This window comes from Nannobrachium achirus, assembly GCF_963921795.1.
Source record: "Nannobrachium achirus genome assembly, chromosome: 20".
In the NCBI taxonomy this organism is placed as follows: domain Eukaryota; kingdom Metazoa; phylum Chordata; class Actinopteri; order Myctophiformes; family Myctophidae; genus Nannobrachium; species Nannobrachium achirus.
This window is the reverse complement of record NC_137827.1, coordinates 17,224,540-17,237,072: the sequence shown is the minus strand read 5'-3', so window position 1 is coordinate 17,237,072 and position 12,533 is coordinate 17,224,540. Positions and strand designations below refer to the sequence as shown.

The following is a 12,533-nucleotide window of genomic DNA, read 5'->3' as shown; positions in this document are numbered from 1 at the left end:
AGTAATGGTATTTTGCCTTGAGATTCTGACTTGCTATTTGGTGTGCTTTGGGCACAAATGTTTGAAAGGCACTTAAAGAAATAGTTCACCCCCCAAAGCTTTTTTTTCCTATCTATTACCCATGGACTCTTGAGTTCACCAACAATTTTTTATTTTATTTTAAGACATGTATCCCCACTGATGACAAATGCAATTGTTTCTCCTTCCGGAATTAATGGGGGTTCATTTATTATAATCAAATTATTAGCTTAGGAATGTGACAAAAACCATGGAGTGAGTAATTGATTGGAAAAAAAAAGTCATTTTGGGGATGAACTATTCTTAAGTCCGGGTTAGATTAGCCTCGGGAACACAGGAGTTTTTTGTTTGAGGGTTAGACAGACAGTGGATCTCATTTTGAAAATAGGGCTTACACTTACGCACTCTCCATCTCCATCGTGGTTCTTTCTTACGTGAGATTATTGGGCAGTCTCTTACTGTATATCCATTTCCACATCACAGCTGGATCGAGCGCATATCACACCAACTATTCGCGATGGTATTATACATGGCAGGCAGAGAGACGATGATTAAGCCCCAAGCATTCTGTTCACTGTCAGACAAATTGAATTTCTGGGAACCGCCTTAAGTCTCATATGCTCTTTTACCAAGAGCTATGCTGAAAATGCACGCTGTCTTTCCAAGATCACTCACTCCGCTACCCCATGATAACCTTCGCACCCATTCATCCCCTAATGAGGCGTAGGAGCTTTTCGTGCGACGTCCGCAATTTAAGCCCATTTTAGAACGGGTACACATTATTGTGTATCATTATTTTATGCTTTAACTGTTGAAAAATAGCAGATATACAAGCTCACAGCGCGGCACCGAGTGCCGCGCTGCGAGCTTGTAGATCTGCTATTTTTGAAAAATCGTGAAAATTTGAATTTTGACCCGATTCTATAAGTGTCTTTTGAATCCTTCTAAGGTTTTTTGGAAAAACCTATGTTTCTATGTCAGCAATCTGGCTAGCCGTCGTCAAAGAAAAGGTCCTTTTCACTTAACTGGAGCTCAGTTAGTCTGTTCTTGAGAGAATAACTATGTCAGTGGTTCTCAAAACGTTTTCATGTGAAGGACCCCCAAACTTACATTTATTTGACCACGGATCCCCATCTCAAAATATCTAGTTCCAGGGACCACCCCCCCCGAAGCAAAATTTGAGTTACAAATGTTCGCTTTGAAAATACATATAGTCAAAGATTTGCACACATTTTCACGACTTTTTCAAAAATAGCAGATCTAAAAGCTTGCAGCGCGGCACTCGCTGTGAGCTTGTATATCTGCTATTTTTCAATAGCTAAATAATTAAATAATTCTAGGCCTAAATGGGTTAAGGGGGGTGATAGTGCATGCACAAATCCACTCTAGCCCAGGTGCTGGACAAACGGCAATACAAGAGAAGGATAGAGCCCGCAACACTGGTAATACTCAGCTCTTCTTTATTGCTTCAACGTTTCGATCGAAACGTTGAAGCAATAAAGCAGAGCTGAGTATTACCAGTGTTGCGGGCTCTATCCTTCTCTTCTAAATGGGTTAAGCCCATACAGACACATTACTGGTACCAGTTGAAGAGAGACTGAGGCCATTTGTGACACCCAACTGGGTTTGGTTAAAATGATAGAGAGAGGGGTGTCACTATCAATACATATAATAATTACTACTGCTGCATATCCCAAGAAACATTTAAGACATTTATTGTCTTAAAAAAAAAAGTTCAAAAAAGATTAGCAAAGTAGCAAAGCAGAGTGTTGCTATGCAATGTATTGTGTGCTTGTAAATCCGTTTAGTTTTTCGCTATTTCTGAAATGATTAAGTATGCGGTCTGTTTTGGCTGTAATACATCATTTCTTTTGATCGTGAGTACCAGTAAATAAATGTGTTTACATGCACATCTTTCTTCCAATCTGATTGAAATAAACCCAACTGAAGGTTTTAATAATATATCAAATTTATATAGCGCTTTTCTGAGTACCCAAAGACGCTTTACATCTTGTATTACTTAACCCAATTAAAAGTGTCCATGTAAACGCAGCTATTGACAGTCATTTCTATGGATATTTCAGTAAAAGGCCATGCAGTTTTAACTTATTTGTCATATCTTCCCTGTGCAAAGTATGTTTACAAAGCCTAAAAGGCCAACAAAAGTAATTAAGTCCTATGTCCAGTGACAAAAACACAATGGAATCACGAATCGCAGTTATTTGCATGTTAATCACCAACTAACATTTATTTCATGATAAACACCACCTGAGATCAATCCCTGCTATAACGTCCGTGTGTATGTGAACGAGACATGTAACACCCTGAGACTCAACACCGCTGTTTGTTTTAACTTACTGAGCACACCGGCGCGCTAAGATGGCTATCAATCTTTAAAACCAGATTAAATATCTAAACACATTAGCTAACCTTCCCCAGTGTCCGTTAATATGCACGCAGGCTGGGCGCTTTCCAAGAGGAAATATAATAAGGCCTCTCTCTGCGCAGTTATACGGGCCCCCCGACGACGGCGGCGGGCCCACGCCGGAGGAATGGGCGTCAGAGGGCAGCCTATACGTGCGTAGCAGTGGTCTCAGAACACATCACCAAATGGCTTCGTTTAGATCAGGGGTTTTCAATTTTTTTTGTCTCGGGTCACCCCGGCAAATACCTTTTTCATTCAAGGCACCCCTGAATTACATTGTTACTTTATAGAAACGTACATATATGTCATATTACGGTACCTAAATAAATATATAGTATGTCACAAGGAAACGTAGAATATCAGTTTCCATTAGGACAGATTGAAAATAACTTTCTACTCGACGTTTAACCCCAGCATCCCATCCATCCGTTCGTCAAAAATAGCCGATCTACAAGCTCACAAGGCGTCACAATGTGACGCCTTGTGAGCTTGTAGATCTGCTATTTTTGGTGGAGGGATTTAGTGCAGACTGAAAAAGGATGCAACAGGTGCAGTGCAACTCAGGTTTTACAAAGTCAAATATTATCAAAGTATTCCGAGGAAAACCTGGACTTGTGTCACGGTACCCTAGGGTGCCATAGCACCCACTTTGAAAAACCCTGGTTTAGACGTTTTCTTTTTAAACTCTTATACTTTGTGTTTACTTTTCACTCGGGTGGAGATGGTTCATCCTGATCCAACCACCTCCACCTCTCCATCTCCACCTCCTCCTCTTCATCTCCCAAGAATCTCAACCCTCTCTTCCCAACTACAGAGAAAACATAGGTACTTTCTTTTCCCCCATACAACAGGGGTCTTCAACAGGGGGTCCAGGACCCCTAGGGGGTCCTTAGAGTCACTACAGGGGGTCCTCCAAATCTTTGTGTGATAGAAACCTTTTTTTTTTATTAACCACTTGAACCATAGCGTCCATATTCGGAGAACTTTAGCCAAAAATAGCAGATCTACAAGCTCACAGCGCCTCGCGGTGTGAGCTTGTAGATCGGCTATTTTTGGCAAAGAGGTTCGGTGTAGAGGGGAAAAAGAGCAGACTAACAACAGATTGAGAGGTCAAGTTGCTCAACTATTGACAGTTCAAGTGGTTAAATATCTGAAAACACAAATTGACATGAATCCAACATACACTGATAATTGTGCAGTCAAACAATGAATCTATGAACAGGTTGTGGGGGTCCCTGCTTCATCTCTCTCTCTCAACTAAGGGGTCCTTGGCCTGAAAACGTTGAAGACCCCTGCCATACAAGAAGAAACGCTTACTTTTAATTTGGGCGTCACGCGGCTGCTGTTGGAAAGTCTCCCCGCTCCGGAATCTGAGAGAGAGAGAGAGAGAGAGAGAGAGAGAAAGGAAAGGGGACGAGAGACAAGACAAGAGGAGGGAGGAAAAAACAAAGACACGATTGTTTCGTAGTGAGAAATACGGCCTGTGAGGATGAGCAGTTGGGAAAAAAAAACATTTTCCTTTTTGTTTAAGTGGTCAACGATGCGTGCTGAGACAGTTGGGGTTTCGTCCTCCTCGGGGGGGAGACGGACAGTCATTTCAAATTGACTATCTTATGGTTAACGTCTGACCATCCGATCCGCTCCTTCGCCAGACCAGCACTCGCTCCAGGCGAGGATGACCCACACGGGTTTCCTCCCCTGATCTGGAACAGAACGCCGGATCCCCGGGAGGGCCCGCGAGGGCCATGATCGCGTGCGAATAAAAAGAGGGACTCGGTCGGAGACGTGCTGAGCATGCACGAGGCTATGGTGCGGCCGCAAAAAAAAGGGGGCCACAACCCAGCACTTCCTTAAAAATACCCAAAGTTCCATTGTCATACTTTCCTAGACACTTCCAGCCACAGTGAGTGAGGCATCCAAAGCTCATCCATCTATGCTGCAGTATATCGTGTAAAAGTGAATGTTTGATGGGGGCTTTTTTTGATGGGCCTTTTGTCCGCTGCGCGCCACTGTGCCGTGGCGTGGCGTGCGTGTGAAGAGAGTGCGAGGGACACACATCTGGCGTGTCTGAGCTCTCTAGCGAGGCCTTGACATTGCCAGTAAACTAAAATAAACCTTTGGAGGCAGTAGTTTTTAACCCATTCAGAACACATTATTGTGTATCATTATTTTATGCTTTAACTATTGAAAAATAGCAGATATACAAGCTCACAGCGCGGCACCGAGTGCCGCGCTGCGAGCTTGTAGATCTACTATTTTTGAAAAAAATTGAAAATTTAAATTTTGACCCGATTCTATAAGTGTCTTTTGAATATTGAATATTGAAAAACCTATGTTTCTATGTCAGCAATCTGGCCAGCCATCATCAAAGAAAAGGTCCTTTTCACTTAACTGGAGCTCAGTTAGTCTGTTCTTGAGAGACTACTATGTCAGTGGTTCTCAAACCTTCTCATGTGAAGGACCCCCAAAGATTTCAAAGATTTGCACACATTTTCACGACTTTTCAAAAATAGCAGATCTAAAAGCTCGCAGCGCGGCACTCGGTTTCCCTCGCTGTGAGCTTGTATATCTGCTATTTTTCACTGTTTAAAGCATTCAATAATTCTAGGCCTAAATGGGTTTAGAGTTCCCTGTTTACTCTGCTGCTTGCACCATAAAGTCTAAAGCAAATGCAGTTGCTGCTATTGTCGTTATATGAATAATATCTGGCAGGCCTCGGAGTGGCTGTTGACATGAATGATTTACTGGAGGGATCTGGACCGACGGACAGCGTTGATGGACAGTGTTTAGGGGGGGGGGGGGGGTGGGGGGTTCCTTAAGATTATTGTGCCATATTAAACCCGTTTCAAACTGTCTTTCCTGTTTTCGGCATATCATTATTGTCAAAGATGTTTTAAAGCAACTTTGAGGGTCACAGTTAACGATGGCTACCTGTTTGGGGTTCCTTGGCATGGGAGAGTTTTGGAACCGCTGCCCTGGATAGTGAAAGGTAACCTTTTGTAGGCCAAGTAACATATGCACGATTGGAAAGTCCAAAATATATTTTAAAGATGTTTTTAAATGATTTTCGTGTAACTCTCAATAGTAGCTCTCAGCTGGCAAAATTACAGACTCTGTAGCTTTCGAAGATTGTGGAGGAGTTGAGACTAGTAGGAGCCAGGATTGAACGTGGAACCTTCCAACTCACAGGCAACCCCTCGCCCTCCAATAAGGCGTATTGGACCGGTTACTCAGTGCAGAGCTGGCCTCCGCTGTACAAGCTCACAACAGGTCGCAGCTTTGTGAGCTTGTAGATCCGATATTTAAAACATTATGTGAACGTTTTTTTTGTTTTCTTAGATTTTTATCCCACGATTTTGCAAACCATTTTTCACCCAGTGCCAATTGCCTAAACTGTAATCCTGGGCGCTACTCTCCCTCTGCCAACCAGGGGAGAGCCCCGAACTGAGCTCACGCTTCCTTCAAGGCATGAGGAGTGAGCTGGCCGCTTCTTGTCACCTGACAGGGGGGGAGTTTCCCCAGTAGGACGTAGCGCGTGGAAGAAACTTGTTATTGCCAACTAGTTTCTTTCCCCTTCATCTGACACCCCGGCTGACCAGGGAGAGGCAATATAAAGACCAGGATTACTGCATGCCTTCTGTGAGGGTCCCTACCTACCCTAGGGGACACGGGGAGAACATGCTAACTCAACAGAGAAAGCTCTTTCTGTGTTAGGGTTGATGACACGGAGGAGAGAACACGCCCCCTAGCCAGCGCCCACCGGCGGGAATGGAACCGAGGACCATCTAGCTGTGAGGCGACAACGCCACCGACACATCATCAAGTATTCCTTCATAATCCTTTCAAATGGGATGAAGTGTTGCGCCCCTAACTGTAATACCTGTGTGTGTCCTGTCGGCTGGGTGCTGCTGCTGCTCCTCTCTCTCCCTCCGGATCTGTTCTTTGATCCGCCGCTGCTCCTCCTCCAGCTGCCTGGATCCCTCCTCTCTCAGACGGGCAATCTGGTGTTGGGGGGTCGGTGCACGATTTTATTTTACCCATTTAGGCCAATAATTATTTAATGCTTTAACTATTGAAAAATATACAAGCTCACAGCGCGGCATGATATAAGACACCACTGTTTCGACAAAGTCTTCGCCGGGGTATGAAGAAATACTTTGACGAAACATTGGTGCCTTATGTGGTCAGCAGCTCCATACTATTGGTGTGCGCTCCTGTTCTATCTATTGTTTGCATTATAGGCAAATATAACTAAAACAAAATATCAAATATAGTGAAAATAGTCTACAGGCTCACAACACATTGTGACTTTGCAGCTCAGCTAGTTACTCTCCTATGCCCAATATACTTTCTCCTACGAGTCGTAGCGAAAATAGCCAATCTAGAAGCTCAAAATGTGATGTGCTATTTTGGCATTTTAACATTTTTATTTATTTTTTGTTATCAGATTTTTTTAATGGTCACCTAACATGACATGCCCAAAACGGAGACGCCAGGCGTGCTTAAATGGCTAATTTACAGAACCAGAAGTACCAGTTTTCAGTCATAACAACAACAAATTGGGTGTGTGGGGGGCAGGCACGTACACATTATGTAAAGTACAGAGACACTCACGCATACCGCATGCACACGCACGCACACGCACACGCACACGCACACACAAGCACACATAAAAGCTCACAACGCATCGCGTCGCGTTGTGAACTTGTGAGCTTGTAGATCGGCAATTTTTTGGCAAAGACATTTGATAGAGTGAAAAAAGACTGTATCAAGTACATATATTATAAGTATCTTTTACCAATTATAGAGGGTTTAAGTGGTACTCGATATGCAGCACTGCAAATAAAAGGTCAATTGATCCCAGTGCATGACGCACATGCAAATTAAATCTCCACGATATGATTATTGTGAGTGTTTTTTATCACGATAAACGATAATATCGCAAATCGTCCCATCCCTAACACACACACACACACAAAATATGCTGTCTTTGAACGCTGGCAAAGTGAACAGCATATAACTTGATACCAAGTGCAAATGAGCTAGGAATGGGACTCTGAGCCGCGTCACACGCCCATGCTAAATCAGCCGCGTCACACGCCCATGCTAAATCACAACACGAAAACACATGCTGTGCCTTCGGGGAGCGAGCGTAGATCACTTGTTCTTCTCATCTAAGACACAACCACCCACCCAGGCACCCACCCAACACAACCACCCACCCAGGCACCCACCCAACAAGAGTTGCCAGATTGGAGAGATGTGAGAGAAATAGGCAACCAGGTCTCGGAAAACAAGCCCAAGAGAAGAGACCACACGAGAACTTTCAATCTATATACTGACCGTATACATTTTCTACGCGTTGTGAGCTCGTAGATCTGCTATTTTTATTATTATTATCATCTTGAAATAATATTTGGAATATTTGGAAGATTTTTTTAAACATACCAACAACACAAATCTGGTTCTCCCTGGACAAAGCATTTTCAGATGAGGGCAATGGACAAATATACTAATTTGGGGGACAGAGACATGAAAATATTTGAGAACCACTAGTTTAAATAATAACGAAAGAATTAAATGTGGAAGCAATCTCAAAAACAGCAACCCGCAACTGCCAATATTTACAAGCAACTTTACAGAAAAAGAAGCCCAAAGTTGTTTGTAATAAGTGGACATGGCAAAACTGCCACCCACTTCCCAAAATGGAACAGTGCCCCCTACTGGTAATCCCACCACCACCACCACCCCAGGTCCACATGGCCCCATAATTACACGCATTAGACATGTTGAGCGCACGGCTATGACTCACCTCCCCGAGCATGCAAAAAAAAAAAAATTATTTATCATTGGCCTTACGAACAAAGCGCATCAAGTCATGCAATATCACCTAATGGAGTTTACTGATAATTATGATATGGCAATGAAGATAAAGCTTCGACTCGGGCCGACGGGGCCTTTGTTCCTGGCCCAAGACCTTGGAGGATTTCAAGTCGATCAGTAGGGAGTATTTGACAAATAAATGCACCTGGCTGGTTGTGCTTTATTATTTCCTGGAAAGCAGTGGAACACCCCTTTCCCAGCGCACGCAGTGGTGGAAACTGTAACTAAGTACATTTACTCAAATACTGTAATTAAGATTTTCCTGGATGATTTCCAATTATGAAATACGTTATACTTCAACGCCACTACAACACGTCGCAATGACACATGTTGTGAGCTTGTAGATCTGCTATTTCCAAAGGAAAAAAACGTGAAATGGGACATTTCTTTTGGTTCTTTATGTATGTTGATGCCAATAATGTCCTTTTACACAAGTACTTCTTGAATTGTGGACTTTTACTTGTAACATTTCTACATGATGGTATTGATCATTTTACTGATGTAAAAACATTGAGTATGTTTTCCTGAGCATTATGGCTGAGAGGCCCTGTGGTTTTGAGATCCCCTCTCCTCCTCATTGCGTGTGTTCACCTCACTGCAGTGCGTTGTATTACATAATCTCTCATGCATGATCTTTCGTGAGTTTATGGATGTGTTATCATTTTGTATGCACGACACGATGCACAACCAAGTATAAATCACAGGAATTAAGTATTATTTTCACCTCCTCCTCGAGAGACCGGGTGTTTTTCACCTCCTCCTGGGTTTGGCTTTCAGCATGTCGCTCTCTGGCCTCAAGGTCTGTTACAGCACACACACACACACACACACACACACACACACACACACACACACACACACACACACACACACACACACACACACACACACACACACACACACACACACACACACACACACACACACACACACACACACACACACACAACCTTTCTATTTAACACTGCAAAGCAAACATGTTTAACTCAAAGCTTCTGGGGGTTCATGGCCAAATGGCCACAATTTTAGGGGTCCTTGACATGAAAAAGTTTGAATACCACTGATATAGCAGGCTTAGCAGCATACATTTTTAGAATCGGTCTCAGGTCTTATTTACAACATGTGATATTTACAACAGAAAATGTAATACTCATCTTTTTCCATATTATGAATTAAAAGTTTGAGTTTTGACTGCTGGGTAAACATATTAAGCATATTACGATTGGGTTCAGACTTCAGAGTATAACTTATAACTAACTCATTTTACCATCATTTACCATCATCTTCTATATTACCTCATTTTATGGCCGACTCTAAATCAATCACATAGACCAAAAAACAATAATTGAGAGTTTAATTATCAATATAATCTGGTGTTTTGACAAAGGCACGTACCGAGTTTAATCTTCTTTCTCTTGTCGTCTAATTTCCTGGTCCTCTCCTCGGCTTGTTTCTTGGCAGTGCAGATCTTGTCATAGGCAGCCTAAAAACACACAATGGGGTTCACTCGCCGTGGGAGTGTAAAAATGGACCCAGATAAGCCCACTGTCAGACATCAACAGTGAGGATTTTTACTGTGTCCAAGCGCAATATAACATGACTGGCTGGTGAATGATGTCTGTGAACTTACCCTGGCTGCAGCATCGGTCAGAATCTCTAAAGCCTCAGATAACTGGTGGAAGAGGTCAGCTAGAGACAGAGAGACAAAGACAGACAGAGAGAGACAGAGAGAGAAACAGACAGAGAGAGAGAGAGAGAGAGAGAGAAGAATGATGATCAATATGAGTGAACTTCTAATATATCAAAAGCGCAGCATAGCATAGCTGTAGAAGCATATCATGGCATAGATCAGGGGTTTTCAAAGTGGGGTGCCGTGATATCACTACATCAATATCATTTCACTATGTGGAGACCTGATTTGCACTGTAGATGAGTTATTTTTCCATCTATGGCCAACGCGTCACCAAAAATAGCAGATCTACAAGCTCACAACGCGTCACGGCGTGACGCGTTGTGAGCTTGTAGAGCGGCTATTTTTGGTGAACCTTCCCCCCAGAATAGAATAGAGATGCAGGGTTTCAAGTGGTTAAACATCAAGTATAAAGTTATTTTCAGTTAGTTCTGATGAAAACGGATATTTCTCTGTGACCTAGCCTACCGTAATTCAGGAGTGCTGTGGATGAAAAAGTTATTTACAGGGGTCCCCCGAGTCAAAGTTTGAAAACCCCCGGCATAGATAACAGTCATGACTGACGACACAGCAGTGATCTGATACCTACTGTAACTGCCGTGTGAGAGACACTCATGCAGGCTATAGGACAAGGGCCAATACTGATACATTCACAAATTGGTACCACCCAAGGTGACTGTACGTTTTTTCATTTTTATCTTCCTACATGTCTCTAGTTTACGTTTTGGTATGATAACCCTTTCTGAGAAGTAGCTTAATTGATGTTATCACCCGCTAGAGTCGGTGTCCCATTAACTTTACTATACAGGGAAAAAAAGGTAAACATTAATCTGCTTTAAGTAGCATATGAGGGGTCAAACTAGGGTTTTTTCATGATTCTGAATTCATTGCAAGCATCCGTTTTGCACGAAAAACATTCCTTGGGCTAAAAACGACATGGTTTAGTGATGAAAAGTGATGAGTCATCACTTTTCACACTTTTGAGGGGCCGTTTTAGCCCAAGGAATGTTTTTTGTGCAAAAAACTGATGCTTGCAATGGATTCAGAATCATGAAAAACCCCTAGTTTGACCCCTCATAATGCTACTTAAAGCAGATTAATATTTAGCTTTTTTTCCCTGTATAGTAAAGTTAATGGGACACTGACTCTAGCGGGTGATGATAACATCAATTAAGCTACTTCTCAGAAAGGGTTATCATACGAAAATGTAAACTAGAGACATGTAGGAAGACAAAAATGTAAAAAACGTACCATCACCTTGGGTGGTACCTGTATCAGTATTGGCCCCTGGCCTACTAGGCTGGAGTGCTCTCCATGGCGCTCCTCTTAACTGGGTTTTGAAGATGTTGCAGTGCGTGCTGATGGTCTTACCATACACCGCTGCACCCACAGCCTATACACGTGCAACTGACAGATTGTTGATAGTATTGGACATTGGTTCTCAGTTAAGGTTGGCAGTGGTACTAGGGACACACTACTCGCTGTACGTGTACAGTACATGCATGTTTAAAATAAAAGCATGAATATGTTGTACATATGAAACACAATTTTATACATAACTATACAATATAACGTCACTGTCTGGCCAAAACTAAATGTTTTAGGTTTTTGATATCGTCGTTGTCGGGTGAAAATCTTGTATGTCCAAAACCGTTCGTTTTGCATTTATCATTTAAAAAAAAAACGATTTAAAGTAGTGAAAACAGACGATCTACAAGCACCACAACGCCTCGCGGTGCGAGGCGTTGTGTGCTTGTAGATCTGCTGTTTTCACTACTTTTGTGCGACAGCCTTGTATGATTTGGGAAAGAGCGTACAAATTTGGAGATACGAGATTTCCACCCGACAACGACGATATACTAGTGTTGTTGCTGCTCTTATACCACTATTATTACTGGGTTGGTGTGGGCCAGACAGTAGCCCCCCGGCCTATTGGGGAACCCTGGTATAGTGCATCTAAAAGCCTGACTAGGGGGCAGTGGTGCACGAGAAGAAGCAAGGGGAACAACCGCGAGGAAAAAGAAGTTATGCACTTCTTGGCGTGGCGTCTCCGTGCCAACGCTGGGAGCCAGAGCCAACATAAACGGAGACATTTCCTGCATTAAAAAAGGTGCCTGGAGTCTCACGAAACCTGCTTCCTCTAATGATGTGGCCCCGCTCTGCTCTCTCTGCCCCACACACCAGCGAGAGAGAGAGCCCCGCGTCTCCCTCTAACCCCCATTAGACCCTTTAGGCCGGCAACGCGTTATTACTCCATTATGTTGTGCTTTAACTATCGAAAAATAGCAGATATACAAGCTCACAGCGCGGCACCGAGTGCCGCGCTGCGAGCTTGTAGATCTGCTATTTTTGAAAAAAATCATTTTGTGCAAGTGTTTGAATATTTTTGCCCCCCCAATTCTATAAATGTCATTCTAAATCCTTCTAAGGTTTTTTGAAAAAACGCAAGTTTCTATGCCGGTGGTGCTCTCTGCTCTAGAATTCTATGTATTTGGCCGCCGACCCGCATCTCAAAAT

At 42.9% G+C, this 12,533-nt stretch overlaps 1 protein-coding gene across 2 annotated transcripts in view; it reads right to left on the bottom strand.

Moving 5' to 3' along the window:
• The window catches only part of dnajc17 (DnaJ (Hsp40) homolog, subfamily C, member 17), a 337,059-nt gene that overhangs the window by 305,954 nt on the left and 18,572 nt on the right, over nt 1–12,533 (bottom strand). For both annotated transcript variants that reach the window (XR_013963140.1, XM_080750698.1), the window contains exons 3-7: nt 9,957–10,015; nt 9,722–9,809; nt 9,051–9,127; nt 6,324–6,444; nt 3,761–3,813 (exon numbers count right to left, since the gene is read on the bottom strand). Coding sequence is in view for 1 of the 2 variants with exons in the window: in XM_080750698.1 (XP_080606824.1) it covers nt 3,761–3,813; nt 6,324–6,444; nt 9,051–9,127; nt 9,722–9,809; nt 9,957–10,015 (398 nt within the window). In the remaining variant the exon portion in view is untranslated. The remainder of the gene's footprint in view (nt 1–3,760; nt 3,814–6,323; nt 6,445–9,050; nt 9,128–9,721; nt 9,810–9,956; nt 10,016–12,533) is intronic.